Below are 26,474 nucleotides of genomic sequence, written 5' to 3' on the forward strand. Positions count from 1 at the left end.
CTGAGATTCTCTGTGTCAATTTCTTTCTCTCTCAAATGAGAATAATTATAGTTCCTACATTGCTGCTGTTGTGAGGACTGAGATGATGCCTGGGAAACAGTGTCTGCCATGGAGTGATCACTGCATGGGTGACTCCACCTCTGCTGTTATTTTTATGATTGGTTGTTGGATTTGTGGAATAATGGTCTTCTGTTTGTAACAGATTTACATTATTGGTAAGAGGAGATTAGCAGTCATATTTAAACTGGAGGTGAATGTGGTTTTATGATTTTCAATGAATTATCAGTACATTAAAATATGGGCTTTCTTAATAAAGGTTTGAGAATGCAGTGAGCAGTTGGCTTGGAAAGTTCTACTGTCTAAAAATAAGACTAGATATTTTAAAAATGTTTATCTCCTTTGTTGCAGACTTGCATATTTTGCAGTACCAGAAAGATGTTTCATTGGGACAATGAAAACTTAACACATCTGTGCAACCTCTTCACTGTATCAAGAACAATATCACATACATTGTCTCCATCTCAAAGTCATTGAAAAAACATGTGATCCTGTTTTCCAAAGGAAGTCATTTGGACCACACACTTACATTTAGGAAATAATTTTGCACTCCATGTCCAAGTATGTATAAGAAATGCTCCTTTTCAGTTTGGAGGCTGTAGCTTTTGAAACTACCTACCCCACCCCACCCCCCATACACACACACCTCTTAGAGGAAAGTAATCTGTGTGTATTTGTATGTGCATGTGTGGCTTCTTATTAAATACCAGTGTCATGGTTTACAAGCTGTTTCACAAGACCAATTTTTTTTCCTTAGGCCTGAGTTGTTTCATGTGCTGCCTGTGTGTGTTAAGAGAAGTGGTGACAGAATCTGTGATCAAAGGTTTCGCTGCAGAATTACTCAGTGCTTTAATTGAACCTCTCACTGAGTCTCAGAGAAATTTTTTTAAAAATCTGACGTTCATCCATAGCATTGTGACATGCCTTCAAATAGAAAGGTTGAACTTCATAGGCTTAATTGAAGTTTTATGGCACTCCTAAAAGTAACATTTGTACTCTCCATGCATAGGAACTACTCTAATTCAAAATTTAGCTGAAGTTGTGTTGTTTTGTTTTGTTTTTGCTGTTAGGTTGGGTGTGAATACCTTGTGTTTCATTCAGAACTATCATCCCTGCTCTCCTAGAAGGGCATGAGGCTTGCTTCTTCCTGGGAAGTTTGACTGCTGCCACAGCTGAAAAAGTGAGCCAGACTTAGGTAATTTTATTAGTCTAGAAAAAGTATTGCACTTCTGCAGCTGTTATAATTCCTAACCATGAAAACAAAACCCATCTCAGTTACCCAGGACCCATGAGAAATTGGCAGTGGCCCAATGTAAATCTGTGTGTTTTGGACTCTGAATTATATTTATCTTTGTATGGGCATCCCCTGAATTAGTGGCATGCAGCTGAGCCAGGGCCTGACTCTATGAGGCCGTGGGGCGAGAGAGGCTGAGTCTTGGATTCCATCGTCACCGGGAAGTCAAATCCGGTTAATTGTAAGACTTTAGCTGGACCCAAAATGCTTTAAAAAAGGGTGAGGCACTCACAAAGTAAATAACAAAATCAGAACTGTATATTGAATGCATTAATCCCAAATAAACTTGACTTTCTCTTTTTTGTACATTATATTACACAGTAAATTTCCAGAGGTCTTTCTCATGCAAGACCACGCGTGGTTATTGTAGGCAAATTAGCAGTTTGGTGGTCATGGACTTTCTTGTTAAATAGAACTTTCACAGACTATTCTGAAAACTAATCATGGGACTTGACATTTAATTGCTAGGAGTGGTACTTATGTGGAATACCTGATCCTGCTCATGTGTGCCAATCAGTAAGTTACTATTTAGTTTTCTGAATTTCAGTGGTTCAGTGAGTGGTATAAAACTCTGAGCTACTGTTTCTCTAGAAGTACGAGTTTTTGGAAAGCCTGAGTAATTGTTCCATTGAGTCTAACTCTGATCCTTTGGATCAAGGATCCTTAACCCCTGGGATCATTGGAAGGAATCAGAGGGTGGTGGGGCGTCTGTGAACTTGGATATATGGAGAAAAAAATTACAACTTTCACTAACCTCTAACCAAAGTTTAGTCTTCCCTTGAGTAGTAAATGTAGACAGAAACATTAACAGTACCTGTCACTGCCACATAGAAATTATTTTTGTATTACATGGTTGCAGATAGTTAAAAATACCATTTATGCACATTATTGCTTAGAAACTACAGTAATTAGGCCTGCTGCTATGTCTTATTTATGCATTACAAAGCACACATACTATTATATCACAGATTTGCTTTCTAAATTCTTTGATATGTTTCAGTATAATTTTTCCTTGTAATCTTATTTTCTACTTATAATCATTCAAGAACTTTACTCTGATGCAAGGGTCCAGATTGCTGAAGCCATACGTAGCACTATAAAGGTTACAACCCCTGCTTTGGATGGCACTTTTTGTATATTTCTCATCTTGTTTTGAAACTGGATTTGTTAACATTAAAAAAAAAAAAAAAAAAGTCTTGACATACTTGGATTTTGTTTCCTGGCATGACTTGTCTTTGACTTTTAACTGGAGCTCTGGCATTCTCCATTTTAGGGCTAATGGAGTCAATTAAAAAATAAAGGCATTGTTCATTCCCATGTAACTATTCCAGCAGGCCCATGTAGCCGTCCCTCTTAAGACTGTGTACTGCAACTAAATGCTTCTACCCAAGGATGGTTTTCTCTACAAACTTCAGATAAGAGTATGTGTATGTCAATATTATTTGCTTTAGCTATGGGAGGAGATGATGCTGTGTGGCTTGTATGAATTTTATTCAGCTCTTCACTGTATTGTCACTATGGGCATTTATTTCAGAAAATGATATCCAAGATTAAAACTATACTAACTTTATCTGAGGGTGTAAAACTGCCCAGTGAAAGAAATCAAGGGCATCAGACCATTTCTTGCCCCATCCCATCACCTTTTAACAAGATTGGTAAAATTCATTCAGTAACAGAGTGATTTTTTGATCTCCTTGTGAATATCGTAGTTCTCTCTTCTTTGCCCATGTGACAAAAAGGTCTCTGCCCCAAATAATTTTTCCATTGACAAGATGACCCAACTTCCAGTGTTCTCCCGCTGTGGGCTGATGAATCGAGGAGTTTAATTTTAGCATGTATTCTGTTTTGTGGTGCCTCTGGGGCACACACATTGACAGCACTGATTTGAAATGACTGTAAGTTGGATGCCTAGTAGGACCTCAGGGAATGGATGGAGATTTCTTGCAATGGGGGTAGGGATTTTTCAGGATAGATTTGGTGCCCAGGATGCTTCTCTTGGGGTGGAGGTGTGTGTGTGGGTCACCAAAGATGATTTTTCTTTCCCATTTAGCAGTTTTGCCTGAGTTGGACCTCCTTACCAGATACCTGGGAGCTAGTCTCTCTGCTTTGCATCCTGAAGAGGAGGCATTTCATAGGACTGAGTGGTCAGACTCTGGAGCCAGATCGTCTGGATGGGCAGCCTGGCTCTGCCCTGTACATCTATGTGACTGTGGGCAGATCACCATCCTCTCCTTGCCTCTGTAGAATGGGAATATTAATAGTACCTACTGCAGAGGGGGTAGCTGTGAGGAATAAATGAACACACACACACACAGTACCTACTGCAGAGGGATAGCGGTGAGGAATAAATGAACACACACACACACAGAGTACCTACTGCAGAGGGATAGCGGTGAGGAATAAATGAACACACACACACCCACACCCACACACCCCCCCCCACCCCCCACACACACACACACCACCTACCTACCTTAGAGCTGGGCCTGGCCTGTGATTACAGGTAAATAAGGGTTGGTGGCTGCATTTTAAGAATCACCTGTGGAAGATTTAAAACCTTCATGGGTATTGAGAACTCCTCTCCTAATGAAATTAGGGCCTGAGGAGGTTATAACCATGTTCAAAGAGTCACAGCAAGTCAACGACAGAAGTGGAGAAGGGATCTTTATGTTTTATATTCTGCAGCATTAAGTGAAAGATCCATCTGTCAGCTACATAAGCAAGAGATCTTTGATGAATGGCTCCCTTTCATAGGGCATCTTTGAAGTTGTCTGACCCTTTTCACTTTGAGGCCAGATGCAGTACAATTTAAAAAGTTCAATTTCTTTAGATTTATAATACCAAATTTCTTTCAGCTGGCACTGATTGAGTGCCTTTTAACACTTTTGAAAAATGGACTTTCTGACATGTCTTCAAGGTCTCTTTGATGCTAAAGGCTTATCACCTACAGCATTGCCTCATCCGTGGTGTTCCTTTTCATCATGGTGATGGGTTATCAGCTACTGTGATAACAAGTAATAAAGTTGCTTCCTTAAGTTTGCCTACAGATGGAGGAAACCTGAAATTATTCAGTCCAGCAGGAAAAATAGCTATATTCCCATTAGATAGAAGAGTCATGAAAGACTAAGGAACTTGCCCAAAGTCATTTTGTAAATGTAATGCCTGCTACTTCTATCCAGGGAGTTGTGATTACTGCATGTCAAGAAGGTGGTCAGTGTAAGTCAAGCTGGTATCTCTGTTGTATAATGCAAGTGGAACACTTGAGGAGGGAAAAGAGAAGAGAATGCATTCAGAATGTGGTGTTAAGGTGCTAACTGCCATAATGAAGGTTAAGACTTGTGTCCCCAGTTTCTGCAAGCCTTAGGGGAGCAGAGCATCCTGTGACTCCAGCCAAGTCTTCCACAAAGTTCTGTGAGAGAGTGTGCGGCCACATTCAATGACTGTTGACACCCAGTGGTTCTCCAGAACTCTTTGGCCTCCTGGCCACTGGGGATCCAGAGTTGATGTTGGTGCTCCCCTAGGTCTCCTTGGCCAGGTCCATTACTGCTATGCTTTCACATTTATGCAAAAGTGACCACTCTTTCAGTCTCCTGCTCAACCTCCTCCTTCCTGGTCACCGCCCCCACCATTCTCCCCATTCATTGAGGACTTTTAAGGCAGCTTCTCAGAGCCTGAACTGATAATTCTAGACCTGGATTCAAGTGCTGGGTCATATGGCAGTTTTATACTTAGCTTTCTGAGGAACCACCAAACTGTCTTCCACAGCAGATGTACTATTTTATATTACCACCAGCAATGAATGAGTGTTCCTGTTTACCCAAAATAATTAAAAGCAGGGACTTGAACAGATATTTGTACACCGATGTTCATAAGAGGCATTATTCACAATTGCCAAAAGATGGAAGCAATCCAAATGTCCATCAACTGATGAATGGGTAAATAAAAGCGGTATATATATAGTAGAATATTATTCAGCAGTGAAAACAAATGAATTCCTGACACATGCAACAAAATGGATGAATCTTGAAGACATCATGTTGAGTGAATAAGCCAGGTACAAAAGGATAAATATTGTATGATCTCACTGTTATGAAATAATCAGAATAAGCAAATTCATAGAGTCAGAAAATAGAATACAGTTATCCCTTCCACATTGTGGGGTTTAGGGGCATGGCATCTCCACCATCTGGCAAATCCAGGTAAAATTTTTTAGCCCTCCCTGGTACAAAACCAGAGAAGCAAACTGCTCTAAATTATAAAGCCAATTAATTTTTTATATAAAAAATCATTTGAGTTAAAATATCATACTTTGAATACTCTTAAATTCATAATACTAGCAACTGTCAATTTACTATGTTTTTAATAATTCTTTTTGCCTAAGACAAACAGTCTTAACTAAAAAGAAAAGAACAGTAGAACTGGAGGTACTATTGTAGAATGGGTTTGAGTAAAGAAGACTGAATGGTTTGGCTTATGTGATTTAGGGAATAAATCATACCTTAGTGATGTTGTATTACCCAGCTGTGCAAACCGAAGGCCAATTTGTTATCACAGTTGCTTTCTGGTTTCTTGATAAAGAGTCCACTCTCCCCTACCTTACCATCTTTTATAGATGAGGCATATAAATCCTAGAGCATTTAAGTGACTTGTTCCCAGTCACGTTGTTAGGACCAGGGCTAGGGCTATGTTTCTTGATTCATAGGATGGTACTTTTTCTGCTGCAGAAAAAAATGTGAGAGAGACATCTTGGAATTTCAAGTATTCATCAAGGGGTGGTTTTTCCCAGCCCTGAGGGATCTCAAAGAATGTTGAAGCAGGGCCTTTGCTCTTGGGAAGCTTCTGTAATGCAGGGTTTCCATGAATTTCCAGTTAACAGCAAGTGCCTGCTTCCTAGCAGACCTCTTTGTTGTATTTGTGGTCTCTGTTTTGCTTTGTTTTCTCTTATTTGGTCTACGCAGTCTTGTAGGCTGCTTCAGACTCCCTCCTACCACCACCTGTTTCCTTTGTATTGATGAACATTAAATGTTGGTGAATGCAAAGAAAAGTTCTAAAGATGGGCTCTTTCTACATGAGTCAAAACTTAATAGGTTTTTTTTAAAAAATAAGCCTCTAAAATTGAGGATGTTTTGATGTTCCCCCCTCCTCTGAAATAAGCAATATTTCATAATTGTTTCCAACACGTCTTCATGTATATTTTATTGTCTGGTTGTTACACTTGTAAATATTGCTTCTCTGGCTTTATTATTTTTTTTCACAAAACAAAGGAGGCCAATTAATCTTCAGAAGTAATTTTGCTTTGAGGGTCAGATGGATGGTTTAGGAGAAGCCCATTCAAGTGAAGTATACATAGAGTGTACAAGTTTAAGTTTTTGGGATCACTGGTCTGAGGCTGGAGATTTTAAGGATAATTCAGGGGTGGACATAAAAGGATATTATGAAATTGAACATTTCCTTCCTGTTCCAGTTTGCTAAAGCTGCCGAAATGCAAAATACCAGAAATGAATTGGCTTTTTATTTTATTTTATTTTGAAATAAATTCAAAGTTATAGGAACAGTTGCAAAAACAATACTAACCCCATACAAAGAATTCCATCATACCCTGACCCCCCTCCCCTGATAGCTCAATACACCAACCTTAACATGCTGTCACATCGCTGTTTCTTTCCCTCCCTCCCTCTCTCCCTATCTATCATCCATCATCTGTTGCTGTCTTCTGAACATATGAGAGCTAGCCGCACACATCCTTGAACATACACTATAATTCACGTATACACTTCCCATGAACAAGAACATTCTTTTATGCAATTCCATTAAGCACAGCTAAGAAGTACAAGAGATTCAACAGTGATACAAAGCTTACATTCTATATTTCCTTTACCTTATGTCTCAACTGTGTCCCTTTGAGCCACTTGTCCTCCATCCTCCAATTCCATCCAAGTTCATCCTTGGCAGAATTGGCTTTTATAAAGGGGATTTATTAGGTTATAAATTTACAGTTCTACAGCCATGAAAGTGTCCAAATTAAGGCATCAAGAAGTAGAAACCTTCTCTGAAGGAAGGCCGATGGCATCTGGGGTTCCTCTGTCACATGGGAAGGCACATGGCCAAAGTCTGCTGGGCCTCTCCAGGGGTTAGCGTCTGGTATCTGTGGCTTTCTCCGAAATGTCTCTGGGCTTCTGTCTTAGCTTCTTTCTTTCAGCTCCTGTGCGTCCTTGCCTGTTTCTCCCAGGGCATTTCTCTCTAAGCTTCTCCAGGGCAAACTCTGAATTTCATGTTAGCTCCTCTCCTGGTTCTGGTTTCAACAGCTGTCTCTAAAATGTCTCTGGACATTTTCTCTCTAAGCAGCTTTGAGTTCTGCCTTTTTTCCTTTCATAGAGGATGCCAGAAAACTAATCAAGACCCATCTTGAATGGGTGGGGCCACACCTCCCGTGGAAATAATGTAATCAAGATCCCACCCACAACTGGGTGTGTCATGTCTCCATGGAAGCATCCTAATCAGAAGATCCTGCCCACAATAAGTCTTCACCCACAAGATTGGATTAAAAGAACAGAAGTCTTTTATGGGGTATATAACATATTCAGACCAGCCCGCTTCCCTAGTATATCATATTGTCTGAACCCACATGGTTTTAACTGGGTTTTCTTATATTCCTTGTGAATGAAAATATGTAGAAATATTCTTTGTAAATGATAAACTGCTATGAATATTGGTTATTTGCTTGATCTGGAGATGATCACTCATCTGTGCTCATCGCATCCCTGTTAAATTTTTCAACAAATATTGAGAACATAGTGGGTACAAAAGCCTGTGTTCTGGCTTCTGTTTGTATCCACTAAAGAATAAACATCATCCCTGCTCTCAGCTCACATATTTGACTTGAAGTTTTGTAAATAAGCAGTATGGCACTCCAGAAGAGGAAAATTTTAATGCTAGTTTTATTTATGATTTCAGACAAGGTGGTTTTGGTTACAGTATTGCCACTGTGATTGCAAACTAGGATAGATCTTGTCGTGTTTTGAAATAATCTCACTGTTTTATCTCAGAAGATTTTTGTCATATTTTATATGCCAGTGTAAGACTGTGCCGAATCCTAACACATAACATGGAGACGTTGTGTCTGTCCCCAAAGACTGTAGTTATTAAAGGAGAAAAACCAGAAGTGGAAATAAACTTGATGGTTGATTTAACTTTTAGGTTAAGATTTTAATCAGAAGAACCTATGACATTTTGGAAATATAGATGTTGAATGATAGTCAAAATAAGGAAATTTTAGCTGAAGAAAAATTCAGGTCATTGGTCTTCTAAGGATGATATTGCGTAATCACCTTTATTTCTTTTAAATAAACATAAGAATTGTTCTCCTGTTTAAAATCAGTGATGGTAGCCTAGAGGCTGGTCTGTCTCTCTGAATCAAATATGTAATTTAAAGAAATGACACCTAAAGTGGTCTACATTTCAAAAGATTTATTCTTAAGTATATATAACCATATATTTGTACTACTTACTGTCATGGAGGGTAAGGTTTTATGGGACAGAAATTGAGGGGTTGTGTCTGGCCAGTATTTATTTGCGTTACACCTGTACTTCTGGTTGTAATGTAACATTTAAAGTAAAGCACAGTATTTCTTATGTTTTATCCTCTTGATATTTTTCCATAGGTAATGCATGTCACCACATCCTTGGTTCTCTACTAACAACTGGATAGCTCTTGGCAGGTTTTTTCAGGTGTTGGGCTTGTCATTTAATCAGTTGGGTTTGAATTACTATTTCTAGAAGGCTGGTTTGCATCATCTCTACTTGAGTCTCGTCAGTGACTGGTCATTGTTCACCCATTTTAGGGGAAAAATGACAGTAGGTGAAGTTGCTATGGGAATGGAAGTGTGTGTGATGATGCAGAGGATGTCATTCAAAGAGAGCCTACTGGCTGCCCTCACAAGTCTGCTTCATGGTGCATTTTGCACTGGAAAATTTACCACTGCATTCCCGTTGGTCCAAAATGGGAGTCAAAATTGAGTATTCTCCATGCCTTAAGTTGATAGGACTTAGCAAAGTGGCTTCCTTAAGAAAGCTCATGAGAGCTTTTGTTTAAAGCCAGAGCTCTGGTTTATTAATTTATTCCAGAATCATATCTGTCAACAAGCCGGACAGTTGTGTTTTGTTGACTGGACCAGCACTCTCTCCTCAGTTTTGGCAGTCTAAGAAAGGAACAAAATCATGAGGCACTACTCACTGAGAACATAATCAGAACAAGGGGAAGTGGTTACATGATACCAGTGTTTAATGGCACCAGGCTCCTATAGCCTGATCCATCCATTTTCAGATTTGGATGTGGGGTATTTATTTGTAAGTACAGATACTGTCAGGTGCACTCACTACTCTTCTCTGGAATATATTGCTACTGGCAGTATATTGGATGGGCAGTTGATGAATATCAAATTTCAGTTATGTCTTTTCGGCAATGAATGATTGGGACCCCCGAGGGACTTGCATGGCTCCACTCTGATTTGTGTCAATTTCAGAATTGAACATACTGGGGGCAGTCTTATTTTTTTTCCTTTCTTGATTGTATGTGTATGTGGAGGGGCCCCATACTGTTGCACTTCGGTGTGATTTCCCCAGGCCACAGTTTGAAAAGCTTTTAAAATATAAATGTAAGCCATTTCCCTTGAGCTGCTATTTATGGTGGAAAGAAGGTACTGAGAAAAATATCAACAGGAGACATTTGATAGCTTCTTTCACTAAACCCAAGACCACTGATGGAGAGGATGCGACTATCCTGAAAACAGCTGAGCTCCCCAAAATAGGCATAAAAGGTGTCTGAGATAGGTAGAAAAGTCGGTGTCACCTAGTGGGTATGTAACATGGGTGGCACGGTGGGCTCACTGCAGATTGGAGATGGCCAGCTGCCTAGGCTGAGGCCGCTTCTCCTAGACACTGGGGTTTCAGCTGGTCAGCGATCCAGGGGAATGGGGCTCGCAAAGCGGTCACCAAGGCTTGTACAAGGGAGCTTAAACAAACGTCATTGGCCTGGCTCCATTAACTTGTTTTTGTTTTCTCTTTTAAGTATATAGCCTTTGCTAAATTACGAACCCTGGAGATTGGTTGATTTATTTGGAGAAGATGTTTTTGCTTACCTGGCTGGTTGACTGGCTTGCTTTCTGGTTTTTTAAAAAACTTTGCACACTACTTGTTAATACCTTTTTTTTTCTTTTTTTGCATTTTTTCTTTAACCAGGACCATCAGGAGAAATGCGTGTTTCCACAGTTTCTCTTATGAAAGTGACACTGCAGCCCTCTTCCACATTCAGTGTTTACCTTTTAGGTCAAACCAAGGTTCATTCAAGTAATATTTTTTTAATGAATTAGGCTCTAAGATATGTCCCCCTTGTGTATAAAGACTTGTTTGCAAGATGATTTAACCCTAATCAATTTCACTATGGCTTCCTCCAAATTCTCCCAAAGATATTATCTTCCTAATATCTCTTAGGTTGGTGGTTCGTGGTGTGTTTGTTTGATTGCCATTGCCCAAAACTTCCATGGCTCTAAGAGGAGGGGCGGCTGGAGTGAGGAAGCAAGAACCTCACTGGGATCGGCAGATTTGGATGTTGGCCCTGCTGTTAATTAGCTACATGACCCCTAGGCAAACCAGTCTCCTGGGGTCTCTTGTTTCTTCATCAGTAAGACAGAGGGCTTAGAAAAATAAATACAGGCATGGACCAACGATAAGAAAGGTCACCCCACGTGCTTACCTTGTAGGATTCTGTGCATGGCAACATACTGGGACTCCTATCCCCCTCAGTGGTCCCCACAGAGCTTTTGCTTTACTCTAGAGATTGGGAGGTGGTGTGGGGTGTTATACTGAGGCCACTTTAAGCACTCAACACAGCTGGGCAGGTTTGGGGGGGTGTTCCTAAGCCCCCTACCCCCCAGCCCTGCCTTCTTCCATTCTCTCCTCCCCCTTCCTCTCTCCTTTCTGTCTTCCTTCCTGTCTGTTTAGTTGCAACTGGTCTTACCTTCCCTCCGTGCTTTAGCATGGCTGTGCTGGGTGACCCACCATTAGGCTCAGATTTGTTACTGTTGGGGGTTGTCCGTCCGTCTCCTCTGCATTAGTGGAGGGGAGAGAGGGGCTAAGGAAGATTAACTTTGTAATGAAATAATGGTCCTTTTGTCTGTTTCTAGCTGGAGAGATGGTTTCTCATTTCATCTTAGGCCTGGGCCATTGTGTTGTTTTTACAAGCTTTGTACAACCCCACTTAAAAATACTGTTCTTTATTAAAAGGATTCAGCTGCTCTGCCACAGGCCTGTTCTGCTCGCATCCCCCCACCCCCCAATCATAACTATATATAGACAAAACCCTCTGTAGTGTGTGCTTATTCAGGTCCCCTGACATCAGGGCTGAAGATGTGTTCCCACTGTATTTATCTTGCAAATGCTTATAGGGTATGTTTCATTCTGATAACCTTTCAAAGGTTTTTCTTGTGGTTGTACAATTAAGTAGCTCTGTAAAACATGCCTTTAAAAGCTACGTTGCTTCCTTCTTAAACATTATCCTTGACAGTCTGTTTTAGTGCTTTGTTCTCTTGCTGAACTGAGGTTGGGGGACCTCCGTTATTGTGCCAGACATCTTACAGTAAAGGGCCTACGTTTAGCCACATAACCTTAATTAGATGTGGAATGCTGAGAATGCACTGGTTTTTTTTTTTTTTTAAACTTTTATAACAAGACAGTGAACTTCTGATCACTCTGTTGAAAGTTGTCATATGTTCTTCTGTCTTCAGCATTGTTTATTCATAGGATGACAATCTTAGTTTATTCATAGAAAATTGATGTAAAACTCAAGGTTCCTTTATATTGTCCAAAGTAATTTCTTTGTTTGAACACAAGTTACTTCTTATGTTGATATTCAAGTTATATTCCAACTTAAAACCCCTATTTCTTCTTCCCCCTCCTCCTCGTCTCTTTAGAAGGAAGAGGGTTGGAAATGTTGAAGGCTGTGCTGAAGAAGAGCCGGGAGGGAGGACAGGGAGGCAAGAAGGAAACAGGTATGTATTTGACAGCGAGCTGAACAGATGTGTTGGGCCTTGGGCAGTAAGATCCCACTCACTCCAGGCTGGGCAGATTTTGTTGCTTTGGGAATGGGTCAGAGAGGGCAGTGTGCATTATGTAAACATACTGAAAGCTGTGAGAAACTGGTGGGACGGAGAGCTATCTCTTTTTAAGACTAAGCTCTAAGTGTGTTTCTGAGATTTCACATGAGAAGTGACTTTGAAAATTGAGCTTTGGTTGTGGGTGAAAGCCTTCCCCAGGAGACTCCTTGGGTTCATAATTTCAACAGGTCATTTGGATCTGGAGCCAGTCAAAATTATAGATATTGAGGGATAGCAGGTGTGTCCAGGAATTTGGTTTCTAGAAAGCCTTTCTTTTCCCACGTGTGATTATGTTTTATGTGTTTGACCAACTACTGCTGACTGGTCCTCATCTTTTTGAGTATCAAATTTTACCCCTAACAGGTGTAGTCCTACTTAAGGCCAGGCTGCTAGTTTTCATTATGATGAGAGCTTCTTAGTTGGGCTTGAATTTCATTCCTATTTGTAGAGTTCTGGTGCATATGCAGTCATCATGGCTCTAATAGCATTAAATTCCATGTCATAAACTTCCCCAAGTTTATTTTAGTGATGCTCAGTGTTCCACCCTATTTCTCAGCAAGAAACTAAGCTTTTTTTAACTGTATTGCACAATAAAAATCTGTTAGCGTGACTTAATTTCACTGAAATGTGACATTTCACTCTGTAAACTCCTGTTATTCCAGAGTGGTTGGGGAATGGCTGAATATTCTGGTTTTCTGAGTTATGTATGCGCTGTATCAAATAACATTTCAGTTGAAAATATAGAATTAAGCATACTTCTTAACAAAACATTGCTGAATTACAGTTAACTTTAATTGTAAAGATCTTGTAATGCTGTGTGCTGTAATGCTTTGTAATATTGTTAGTATTGTTATTTCTTTAAATCTATAGGAAAATAAGTGGACTTCTAAACTTTTTGGTAATATGGAACCTACATAAAATTTCTTTCCTTCTCTTTTAAAACTAATTATTCCTTAAACCAGTATGCAAGATGGCAAACTCACCTTGAAAGTAGAGACTCTATCCTAAGGTTGCTGTGAAGATTCCTTTATAAGTGTCTTAGGAAGGCCTGGATACAGAGATAAAAAGGAGAGACCAGTATTTAATGATATAAACAGGGGAGACCGTGGTTAGAGCTTATCCTTAGAGAATCAACACCTAACTTTGAATAATTAATTAGGATTGTTACTATGGAGAATTTCCTCTTCAGTTCACATAATTTCTATCTATGGGGGACATTCACCCTCTAATTGGGTCAAGGCCAAAATGTCCTTCTAATTAGTTCTCTGAAAGCAGTTTTAAAAATCACCCCCCTCCCCCATTTTGGCTCATCTGACACCCATCCTAGGAACTTTATTTTATTTACTTCTTTAGAAGTCTGTAAAGCATAAAACTGGATCTCAGAATGACAGGGTTGGGGCTGCCAACAGTGGGTTATTTTTCTCAGGGCCAGGATCTCCAAGCCAAAACTCCCCAGTCTTTAATGGAGTCTTTCACAACAGAAGCACCATCTTCTTTGTCCAGAGCCAGGCTTGTGTGAAATAATAGCATATTAACTACCTTGGGCACCTGTGACTTTCGGATGGGCCAGACAGTGAACATAGTTTGTGTTTGAAACACTTCCAATCACAAGCATATGAATTTTGGATTTATTTTCCTCTTTGGTCTTTTTTTTTTTTTTTTTTTTTTTAATTTTTATTTTGAAATAATTTCAAACATAAAGGACAGTTGCAAATACAATACAAACCCCATACGGAGAACTCCAACACCCCCCCCACCACCAGATATCTGTATCTACTAATTTTACATTTTGCTACCTTTGCAATACCTTTCTTTCTCTTTCCTTCCTCCCTTCCTCCCTTCCATCCTCCTTTCCTCCCTCCCTCCCTCCCTCCCTTCCTTCCTTCCTTCCTCTCTCCCTCCCTCCCCCCTTTCTTTCAACTGTATCTATTATCTTTCTATTAATTATCTATCTACTCATTTATCATCTTCTGAACATTTGAGAGCAGGTTGCATGTAACATACTCCTTGAACTCATAACACTTCCATGTACATTTTCTACGAACAAGGATATTCATTTATGTCATTAACTTGACTGCAATTAATTCAAGAAAATTAATATGGATATAAAGCTTAAATTCTATGTTCCAATTTTTCCTTATGCCCCCTTTGAGCTTTTCTCCTCCATTCTTAGATCCACTCCAGTATCATATTGCATTGATTGTCATTAACTCTTAATTAACTTTTTTTTAAATTAACTAGATTAAAAAAAATTTTTTTTAAAGATATACAATAAAAAAACATTTCAAACAAGCCATAACAAGGGAGTAAGAAAAAGACAACCAATCTAAAATAACTACTTTACTTCCAGCATATTCCTACTCGACCCCAAGAAAATAACCTAATATAGCAACATTTCTGTGAACTTGTTCCTACCATACCCATCAGAAATGAATAAACCATAGTCATTCCAGGGCATTCCCAGAACATTAAATTTACCCATGATAGCTTATCTGTTTTTATTGGGTTATCATTCCCCCTTCATTAATTGCTCTCTATCGCTAGTTCCCCTACATTCTACATTATAAACCATTTATTTTATGACTGTGTTGTTTAACCTCCAGGTGTTTGTGAATTTTCGAAGTCTCTGATTGTTATTGACTTCTAAATGTATTCCATTGTGGTCAGAGAATGTACTATGGATAATTTCAATTTTTAAAATTTATTGAGGCCTGTTTTATGTCCCAGCACATGGTCTATTCTGGAGAAAGTTCCGTGATCACTAGAGAAGAATGTGTATAATGTCCTTTATTGAACCAATATTGAATCTCTTTAGTACTGAACCTTTCTCCATCTCTCTCTCTCCTTTCTTGTTTCTGTGTCTGTAGGGGTCCCTTTAGTATCTGAAGTAGGGCAGATCTTTTATTGGCAAAATCTCTCAGCATTTGTTTGTCCGTGAAAAATTTAAGCTTTCCCTCAAATTTGAAGGAGAGCTTTGCTGGATAAAGTATCCTTGGTTGGAAATTTTTCTCTCTCAGAATTTTAAATATGTCATGCCACTGCCTTCTCGCCTCCATGGTGGCCGCTGAGTAGTCACTACTTAGTCTTATGTTGTTTCCTTTGTATGTGGTGAATTGCTTTTCTCTTGCTGCTTTCAGAACTTCCTCCTTCTCTTTAGCATTTGAGAGTCTGATCAGAATATGTCTTGGAGTGGGTTTATTTGGATTTATTCTATTTGGAGTTTGCTGGGCATTTATGCTTTGTGTATTTATATTATATAGAAGGTTTGGGAAGTTTTTCCCAACAATTTCTTTGAATAGTCTTTCGAGACCTTTACCCTTTTCTTCCCCTTCTGGGACACCAGTGAGTCATATATTTGGACGTTTTATTTTATCTATCATATCCCTGAGGTCCATTTCGATTATTTTCCCCATTCTTTCTTCTGTTTTTTCATTTTCTGTTCTGTGATCCTCGAGGTTGCTGAGTCGTTGTTCAGCTTCCTCTAGTCTTGTACTATGAGTATCCAGAATCTTTTTAATTTGGTCAACAGTTTCTTTTATTTCCATAAGATCATCTATTTTTTTATTTACTCTTGCAATTTCTTCTTTATGCTCTTCTAGGGTCTTCTTCATGTCCTTTATATCCTGTGCCATGCTCTTGTTGTCTTTAGTTCTTTGATTAATTGCTCCAAGTACTGTGTCTTCTCTGATCTTTTGATTTGGGTGTTTGAATTTCGGTTATCCATATTGTCTGGTTTTATCATATGCTTTAAAATTTTCTGTTGTTTTTGGCCTCTTGGCATTTGCTTTACTTTATAGGGTTCTTTTAGGATATGTAGGATTATTGGAAGATGAATCTCTAATTTGTCAGATCTACAGCTTGGTGGAGTACACTTTCTCTAACCAGCAGATGGCGTCCACAAGTCATCTATTCCCCTCAAGTCAGTTCTTCCCAACTTTGTCTTTGTGGTTTGTGGGGGTCTGATTTTTATAGGGTCCAATTGGTGCACCAAGTTTGGGTGTGGTGTTGGTGCTGTCCGCCCTGAATGTGGGGCATGTGTCTGAGTGGTTAGGGTGGGAGGGCAGCTTTAATAATCAAACCTCCCAGGTGTTCCTGGAGATTTAAGGCTGTTGCAAGAGTCTAAATCTTCATTTCAGTCTTGCCACAGATTGCCTCTGCTGCTCACCCACAAGTCTTTGGTATTGGCATATGGTCCCTGGGATTTCCAAGTGGATCCCTCTTCCAAGCCATGCCCTTCTAGGCCTCCACTGAGGGAGGGTTGTACTATGTCACAAGTGAGCGCTGTCCCTCAAGGAAAGTTCAAGGGAAGTTCTGGGCTGCCGGGCCGTGTAGGTGTGTTCCCAACCTGCTCTAAGGATGGCTGCGTGGGGCGTGCCAGTTTCCCCCCTTTCTCACAGCTTTGCCTTCCCAGCTCCGGGACAATTAGCTGTGGGTGCGCGAAAGGCTATTGTCCATGCCCAGCACTCGGGCGTGTGTGCGTGCCACTGGAAACACCTCCCCCGTCACACTGAGTTTCTTGGCGCGGCTCTGAGCTGAGGCCCCGGTGCCAGGCAAGAGCGTTCCCAGCCCGCCGGGAAGTTGGCTTCATGGGCCGTGGGTTTTTTCCCCCCTTTTTGCTAACCTCTGCATTCCTTGCTCTGAGACAATTAGCAGCGGGTGTGTGAAAGGCTATCTGCCATGCCAGATACTGAGAGTTCGCACAGCCCATCCCTGCTGTGCTTGACTGTGTGGTTCTCACTGCCACATCTGCAGACGCTTTGGGATTTTTTTAAAAGAGAACTAGTCTGCCTCCAAATGCCAACCCTCGGTTTCCCCACAATGCAACATGGCTGCCGGATATTCAGCAGCTTATTCACTCGTTTCAGAACACAGACTCCCGGTCTCACCAAGTGCACAGTCCCTGTGGATTTAGCAGACCATGTCCAGCTGGTGCATTGCTGAAACTGGTGTTCTGGGTCACTTTCTGGCTTTTATCTAGTATTTTCACCAAGGTGTTTTTTTGCCCTGTCTCTCCTAGCCGCCATCTTAGGGTCTCCCCCTTTGGTCTTTAAGAGCAACTATTGCTTTTTCTGAATCATTTCTTCATAACAATTACCACACCATGGCTTTTCACTAATGCAAACCAACTTGAAAAATCAATGGGAACAGTTCTCATAAAATATCTGTATGGTATGTTCCTTTTCCCTTTTAATTAGAACCTGCTTGTATTCATTTGGAAACAAAGCAGATGGAAGTTTTAATCTTGATGAATTTATGTCACAAGATGATTGGGGAAAATAGCTGGAATTTGACCACTCATATGTTGAGCTCTGTGCAAACTCTCATTATGTAAGTTAAGTAAATCATAGCTAAATTTCTCTGTAAATTAAAGCTAATTAATCTAGGAAGACTGCATTGAAACTTGGGTGATAAAATTTCCTACAATGTGGAAAAATTTTGCTCTGTTGTTTCTGTGGTGACTTGGAGTTAAGTACCGCAGAAAAACATGTTCTTAATCTATTCCTTGAGGTTGTGAAACTTATAAGTAGGACCTTTTGATGAAGATATTTTTAACTTAAGGTGTGGTCAGCTGAATCAGGATGGGTCTTCATCCTGTTACTGGAGATCTTAGAAAGCCATGGGGATAAGCCAGGACCCAGAAGTCAGTGAAACCCAGAGGAGAAAGGAGAAGACATACCATATGCATTGCCATGTGACAGAAAAGCTGGGAACCCTAAAGATTGTCCAGCCAGAAGGAGGAAGCAAGCCTTCTAGCCTCTCAAACCACAAACCAATAAATTCCTGTCATTAAGCCAGCCTATGGTATAATTTTTATTTTAGCAGATAGGAAACTAAAACAGTTTTCAGTGAAAATCAATCTCTGTTTTAGAGACAAAGGAAAATTCTTATGTACTTGGACACAAAATCTATAGATATTTTGAAAATATTTGTCTAAAAAATTCAGTTCAGCTTTTCATATCCTTTGTAATTTGTTTTTACAGACAATCTTGAACTAAATTTTTATGTTGAACCTGTTTTGAGAATTTAGAAAATATAATCACTGGGTTCAATTTTAGTATTCTTCAAAAGAAAAATATTTTTCAGAAGTATTGAAAAGTTGTTATTCCCTCAACCCCTATCTGTTAAAGAAGATGTCACATGCATCTACTTTAAATTATGGTAAAATTTTAACAGATACTGAAATTCAAGTTACATGAATATAAGGATGTATAAAGTATTGTATGCAGGGTTAAGCTGTTGAAAGTCGTGGAGTGGACTCAAAAGAATTAGCAAAATTTTTTGTATGCTTTTTTTCTTTTGGAAATGCTTATAGCTGGGCAAGAAGATTTTCTGGATTCTGGAGGCTAGAGGATTGTGTTGGAGAATGTATTATTACAATTAGAAAATATTTTTTGGGGAAAGTACATTCACTTTGTCCCCATCAGTGCAAATAAGCGTTATATTTCTGTTGACCTTGAGTTAAGCCTAAGGGAGCAAAAATCAATATTGGGGGGATGGCCAGATGAAAGCATCTATTTTTTCTCTCCCTGCTCTTGTTAGGTCCTTCCTTGATCTAAAACAAGCAAATGAGGTGCTATCTTTATTTTGAAGCTCTCCAGAGGGGTCTACAACCTTATACTCCATGCTTCTTTATTTTCAGTGACCTTTACTATCAGAACTTTCTTGTTACTATTATTAAACTGTTACTTAATACTAAAATTCAATAATTACTGCGCTTTAGCACTGGAAGTATCTTGATATCAAACCTGGAACTAATAAGAGTTTATAGTGGATATAACAGCAGCAAATGAAATAGCTTTTCTATATGGCAGCACTGTTTAGAAAATGAACAGTAAAAAATCCCCTTCTTAATAACAGAAAACTTTAATGTCGATGTAAAGAGAAATGTACAAGCCTTATGTTAAAGAAAATAAAACTTGACCAAAGGACATGGAAGAAGATCTAAATAAAGGGAAAGAAATAGTCAATTCCTGAATGGACAGATTCAGTATTTTAAAGTGGCTTATTCTTTTAAAATTACCTATATGTTCAGTTAAATCTCCAATAAAGCCCCAACTATTTTTAATACAACATGACAAGTTGATTGAAAGATTCACCTGTAAGAGAAAATGCTTAAGAATAGCCAAGGAAAATTTGAAAGTGAGAAATAATGGGAGGATGTGTCTGTCAAGCTATCAAATTACTATGAAAGGATAGCACTGAAGCAATGAGCTATGGATGCAGGGTAGACAGGCTCATGGGACAGAAGAGTTCAAAACAAATGACTTTTTTTTTAAACTTTATTTTGAAATAATTTTAGACTTACCAAAAGTTGCCAAAATAGTTATTTCCCTTATATCCTTTACCCAATTTCTGCTAATGTAAATATCTTAGCCATAGTATTATGATCTAAACCAAGAAATTAATATTGATTTAATACTATGAACTGATTTACAGACTTTATTTGAATTTTGCCAGTTGTCTGTTTTCTGCTCCAGGATCCAGCCCAGAATCCCACATTGCACTGGGCTGTCATGTCTCCTTAGTCTCTGTTAAGCTGGGAGAGTAATGTAGTCTTTGTCTTTCATGACCCTGATATCTTTAAAGAGTTTGGCTAGTTTTGTAAAACATCCTTTAATTTTGCTTTGTATGATGTTTTCTTATGGTTAGACTTCGGCTCTTCATAGTTGGCAGGAAACCCACAGAGATGTGTTGTGTCCTACTCAGTGCATCACATCAGGGGTGCATGCTGTCAATATGTTTTATTACTGATGATGATAACTTTGACCATTTCATTAAAGTGGTGTCTGCCAAGCTTTGAAGTTGTAACATTACTATTTTTCTCTTTGATAAAGCTCTTATGGAGGGAAATTTTGAAACTAGCAGACATCCTATTTCTCATTATATTTTCACCCACTTATTTTCACATCCATCAGTTATTCTTGCCTGAAGCACATCTTTGTTTGCTAAATGGTGAATTCTGTTTTTATCACTTCTATATTTATTAACATTAATTCTCCTATAAGGAAGAGCTGTTCCTTCTCCCCTCTTTATTCAATTTTTCATTTCATGGATGTCTATTTTATTCTGTCGACTCTAATCCCTTATTGTCATCATTTTTTTTTGCTCAAATTATAACAGATTTGGCCATTACGAGCTCCTTCATATTGGCTCCCATGTTGTTTTGACATGCTCCCATAATTTTTTTTGTACTCTTTCTTACTAACTGGCAACACAAGGTGTTCCAGGATCATCTCTGTACTTTCCCTGCATCAGCTCTGGGACCAAATTTGGTTTCTTTTATTGGAGAAGGGTACTTAGAAACCAAGATCTGATTGCTAGGTATGCTCATTGCTACTGGGTTGCCGTTGTTTCTAGACCCTCTTTGCCCACAAAGCTGGGAAATACATGCATGTATACATATATGAACACACATCTGTGTCTGTCTGTATATATTAAAAACCATGGAGTCACACTGATGCTTCCAATTCCAGTTTAACCCTAGAGAATGTATTCTATCCTTCCCCCTTTCTTTATTTGTAATATTCCTTTCTCTGACAATGAGAAATGTGGCTCTCATTATCCACATCATATTTTCTTAATTGTTCCATTCTAGGATACATGAAAAATGAAGAAAATGATGTCATTCTTCAAATCCATCTTGTCTTTCTCTAATTTTAGTTTCTTTGCTATAGCTCCCTGGGAGCTTGGAGGCAAATGCTTGTTTATCTGTAGCAAATGGAGCCCTTAAGTTGGCGTGGCAAGTTTATTCATTTTAGCTGTTAACTTTGTTTTAAAAAACGGCTCATAGGTTGATAATTTCAAGCTAGGTTTAGACCTAATTTTAGTTGCTGCAGTGTCACTTTGGAGGTCCCTTGGTAGTCTGTCCAAGTTAGTAAATCAGTGAACATTTATTCACTACTTACTGTATCAGGTTTGTTGCTGGGGCCGGTAGTGAATTAGACCAGCATTTCTTGATTCTGGCATTTTGGACTGGATAATTCTTTGTGTGGGGGAACTGTTGTGAGTATTATAGGATTTTCAGCAGCGTCCCTGGCCTCTACCCACTAGATACCAGTAGCAACCTCCCTCCCCCCTTGACAACTAAAAATGTCAAGTGCTGCCCCACTGCATGCATGCATGTGTGTGTGTGTGTGCGCGTGCGTGTGCAGAATTCACAGGACTTGGGTTCGGAATTAAATGTGAGATTGTTGTGGACACAATTCAATCCATAACAGAGTGTGAAGAAGACCCGGAGAGGTAGGCAGTGGCCCACCTTGGACTTCCCAAAGCATCTCCATTCACTGTGTTCCTTGGGCCAGCAAACCTCATCATCTTTGACTCCATTTCTCTCACCACACCTCCCCCTTTCTTAGTATTCTTTGACCATTGAATCCTGTTGATTCTACTTTTACTTCCTTTCTGGAATCCTCATGGTACTCTCAAACTCTTGGAGCCAGAATTGATTGCTTGTTGGCTCAGATCTTATAATTTTTTGTTTGTAGTCCTGATGCAACCCTTACCCAGTGTATTGTAGTAATAGAATAATTCATTCCCGCACTGAACTGTGAGTCCATCAGATGCATGAGCTGGCCTTGTTTATCTTGGCATCCTGGTTCCCAACAGAGTATCTGGAATGTGGGATCAACAGGTGTTTGTTGAATTGAGTCTAATTACTCCTGAAAAATGATGAGCTTATCCTTGAGTATAAGGCATCATTTTTATTTATAAGCAGCAGAAACCTGACTGTGGCGTATTTACTGCCTACTCCACCCCCCCATTCAAAAAACGGAGTGGGAGAATTTACTGACAGAGATTATTAGGCCTTTTCTGGGGTGCAATCATAAAAAGGCCACACAACCAGAATCATTGCCCAAAATCACTCCACAAAGATTGTGTGGGCAAGACTGCAAACCTCTAACAGAGGCTAACTGCTCCTGTTTGAATGGCTGATATTGCCATCGTGGCCACTGCTGCCAGTGGTGCCTTTAGAAACCATTTGTTGCCCCAGTGGCAAACCAAAGACAATAAGAGACAATGGAGAATTTTTGTCATGTGGAGCAGGTGCATTTGAATGGCTGAAGAGAGGCTGGAAAAGTGGGTATCTGGAATTCTTCACTTCTATAGAGGGAGGTGTACTTTACCTGCCACCAAGATACAATCCTTCAATTTGTAGGCATTGGGCAGATCCCCTCCAAATACTAATAAAGAAAAGATATCTCGAACAGCTCTTTTTAATAGCCACTGCTTCCACATAGTGAGTAAATGGCTCAGCTAGATTTTTGGACTTTTTCTATTGGTCTCCCAGAAATGAAACATACTTGTATCTAGCATCTATGAGCTAATGGAAGCTCACAGTTGAGTGTGTGTGTGTTATGTTGTGTTGTGTTTAACCCTGGAGATAGTGACCTCATTCTGGAAACATTAGACAGTCAGGCCTTGTGCCCTCCTGAGAGGGGGCTCGTACCTCTCCCTTTTTGTGCATCCCTGCTCCTGCCTGCTGCCAATCTGGACTCAGTTTTTTTGCCTTTTTGCCCTATCCAGGCTCTCTTGGTTGCTTGCTCTTTGTCTGGAAGTAGCTCCAAATTGGGGCAGAAGGGCAAAGTTCAGTAAACCTCTAATTGTGGTACTGCCACATTTAAAATATAGACTGATTAAGGAACAGTTGCTTAATATGCCAAAGAAAGAGCTGTTTGTTAGTGTTTCCTTTCACTTTAATTATTTGTGTTCTATTTTTCAGCAGGGGGGCTTAGTTTGAAGCAATTGATTAAAAAACATTTGACCTTTACCTTTCTGTTGTTAAAACCCAGGCAGTTGACTAAGTACTCTTGTAATGGTGTTAATTAAGGCATTGGATAGTCTTTAAGCTTCAGCATGTACTAAATTAATCTGTTAGTTTTGCATCTAATCCTTCACTTTGAATTTGAAGTAAAAGGAAACTGGTTGCCTCTGAAGTTTAAAAGCCATTGATGTGATTGTTAAACTTGGTATTTTAAGCCATTCCAGGCTGTAGCCTGGCTTTCAGTGGTACCTTCTAAAAATGCCTCAATACAAACGATGCTTTGTTTTATCTGGAATAAGTGAAGCTGCTTTTGATTATTCTGCACTGTATTGCCCATTTTCTGTGGTTGTGGACTATTATTTAGGAATTTAGTGCAGTAACTGTCTTGCTGAGCTATGGATATTTGGTAGCTTGTTGTTAACTGACTCTGAAAATGTTTCCCAAGCAACAAAACAAGCAGAAATAATTCAGTCTAAAGATATTGTATTTCTCTTTTACCAGGCCATTTATACAAATTCTTTAAAATATTATGACATGATTTAAATGTAGAATAGAACCAGGCTGGCTTTAGTAGGAGCAGGGAGGCTGTTCTCTCTGGTTTGATTGGTTCCTTCATCAGTTTTTCCTTTTGTTGCTCCTCACACGTGTCTCAGTGACTAGAATAAGCACAGCCTTGGGAGTTAGAAGATACGGATTCAAATCCCAGCTTGAACACCTCCCAGTTAACCTGACCTTGGACAAATTTCTTAACTTCTCTAAGCTAACTGATAGGGATATTATCAGACTTAAATAAGAAAACCTTTTTGCAAAAGTGTTTAGCTTGATACCTGGCTTATGCCAGAAAACTATATGGTACCATAGCTTCTCGTTCCTTGTTGGAGAAAGCATGACTGATCTCAGGCAAAGAAGTGACATTCTACAAGTTTCTTTTTATGACTTCCTATCCCCAGACACTGGCTCTGCCGTTTACTTTGGGTACTAAATCCTCTTCTGCCATGTTTATCCTCTTCCCCATAACAAAACTGGAAAAGCTCCAAGTCATTTGTCTGCTGTATTGTGCTTCAAACATAATTTATTTTACCTTTAGCCTGTATCAGGTGCTTGCATGCATTTTATCCTTTGTATTTGTGAAGTTAAACCAAAATACTTTTTCCCCTTGTTAGAGGGATTTCAGGAATAGGCAGGCAGCTTTGGAAATAGATTTTGAACTCTAGTTTACAAAGTTTCTTAGATGTTTCTTCTCAATACATCCTTCTTTAATGAAGATCTTTATAGGAAAGGTCCCTGTCTCCCATTCTCTTTGTAGCTTTCCCATGTGTTTTAGGGAAGTATGAAGGATGAGAGATTTATAGAAGAAAGGGAACAAATACTTAGCATTTATCATGTGTCAGGCACATACACATAATAAACCAAGCTGGTCCATCCTGAACTGCTCATTTCCTATCAGAGGCATAATTAGAGAATGCTCTGGACTGATGGGAAAGGCTCATTCTGGATCTTCGAGTATTTATGGCCAGTAAGACCTCCAGGAATTCACAACCTATCTGAATCATCATAAAAGATATGGCAGAATTCTTAAACAACACATATTTACTTGGATCCTTTTTTGTATATGTGTGTGTAAAATGCAATAAGAAACTTAATAGAGAAATATGAATTAACAATTTAGGGTCCTTTTTCTATTTTCAAATCTAATTTCATTTCACAAAGATGTTTTTCATTAAAGTCACTTTTGTTAAACAAACAAACAAAAACCATTGGTTTTATTTTGTGTAGACTTAGTTTTCAAAAATTCCATCATGTTCCTTCCATAAAAAGTTCCATATTTGAATTTCCATGTGACTTATTTGCATTTCCTAAAATGGTAATTCCAAGGTTTTTACTTCTACAGAAGCATAAAAAACTGTATTTCCTATCCTCCTACTGGCAATTATAGTTCCAGAGGGGTAGAGGTAGGCTAACAAAGACTTTGTCCTGGATTGACTTTTTCCCCTGGAGAATGGTCTAAATTTGTTATTCCCCTTAAAAGTCTTAAAGGGGTGGGAGTTTGCATCCTGCAGTTGATGAAGATAGCCATGAGGGTTAACCAAATTGGGTAGCCCTAGCCCTGGTGTAGAATATCAAATTGAGAAACCTCAATTCACTTCCCAGATTGTGGGTGCTGGAAAAGTAGGATCTGTGTCTCTCCAGCCTCCCCACCATCCACTTCCCTTTCATTGGCAGGTTAGTTATGACACATGAGCCATTAAAGATACCAGTGTAGACTCAAGTGAGGTTTGCATCCTACAACTGGGGTAAAAATAAAAGAAATACCTGAGCAGCTGGTTTTAATTCTTTACTCCTAGTGTTGCCCATTTTTAAGGTAGTTTGGGAGCATCAAACAGCTAGATTTGGTACATGATGACCTTTTTAGTACCCTAGGAATGTTTTAGAGCACACAGTACTAAGGAGTGACAATGTCTCTGATCCTGGGCATGCACTTCGGTGACTGACTGTGGTGGTTTGGGCTCTTGTCTGGAGTTTCTATAGATGGTAACACAGGCTGGTGGCAGAGATCATGAGTGCCGGATATAAATTCTGGGTTTACCTGCACACTGTTATCTTCCTTATGCCCTTCTATTACACTTCTTGAAATTGAGCAGTTTATATACTGCCTTATTTCTTTGTGAGGTCATATTTCCCTCACATAAGCAAATTTTCTAGATAACTTGAAAACTTTCCAAGTACCAGATATTAAAAAATATTGATTTTTGCTAGTACATTTTCTTGTCTTTATTCTGTTTATAAATGTTAATACATTTCACTGATTATAAAACATTTTATGTACTAATAAAGAAGAAAAGACTGCTGTCAAACTAACAATACCTCATCACTTAGAATGTTTTTTATACTTACTGAAAATTTCTTTTAGATTTCTTTAGACAGAATTTTTAAAATCACTTCACTCTTTTCCATACAATACGATGAAAACATAACTGAAATAAATTGGTTAAGAAGTTTAAAAAAATTTATGTTCAGAGTCTGATTCTTCGAAACCTTTTCTTGTCTGTCATCCATGGACGTGTTTCTCTGCACTGAATCCTCTTCTGGGCCATTTAGAGCATCACTGGGGATGCATTATTTCTTAAGCGTTTTCTAAGCTGCAGACACCCATTTTGCAAGTTTGTTGCCATCCCTTTCATGATCTCAAAAGGAGGTTTTAATGGAAAGC

At 39.1% G+C, this 26,474-nt stretch overlaps 1 protein-coding gene across 11 annotated transcripts in view; it reads left to right on the top strand.

The window, feature by feature from the left end:
- Positions 1-26,474, top strand: part of TANC1 (tetratricopeptide repeat, ankyrin repeat and coiled-coil containing 1) — a 250,240-nt gene that overhangs the window by 82,289 nt on the left and 141,477 nt on the right. For 8 of the 11 annotated variants that reach the window (XM_037848509.1, XM_037848510.1, XM_037848508.1 and 5 more), the window contains one exon: positions 12,319-12,396. The exons of 1 other annotated variant lie outside the window; for it this stretch is intronic. In XM_037848509.1, the coding sequence (XP_037704437.1) occupies positions 12,336-12,396 (61 nt within the window). In that variant the 5' untranslated portion in view covers positions 12,319-12,335. Of the gene's footprint in view, positions 1-534; positions 619-1,127; positions 1,253-12,318; positions 12,397-26,474 lie in introns of those variants that run through there. 2 more of the 11 variants (XM_037848512.1, XM_037848511.1) reach the window with 2 other exon arrangements.

The sequence above is a fragment of the Choloepus didactylus genome, chromosome 9 (assembly GCF_015220235.1).
Source record: "Choloepus didactylus isolate mChoDid1 chromosome 9, mChoDid1.pri, whole genome shotgun sequence".
Taxonomy (NCBI): Eukaryota; Metazoa; Chordata; class Mammalia; order Pilosa; family Megalonychidae; genus Choloepus; species Choloepus didactylus.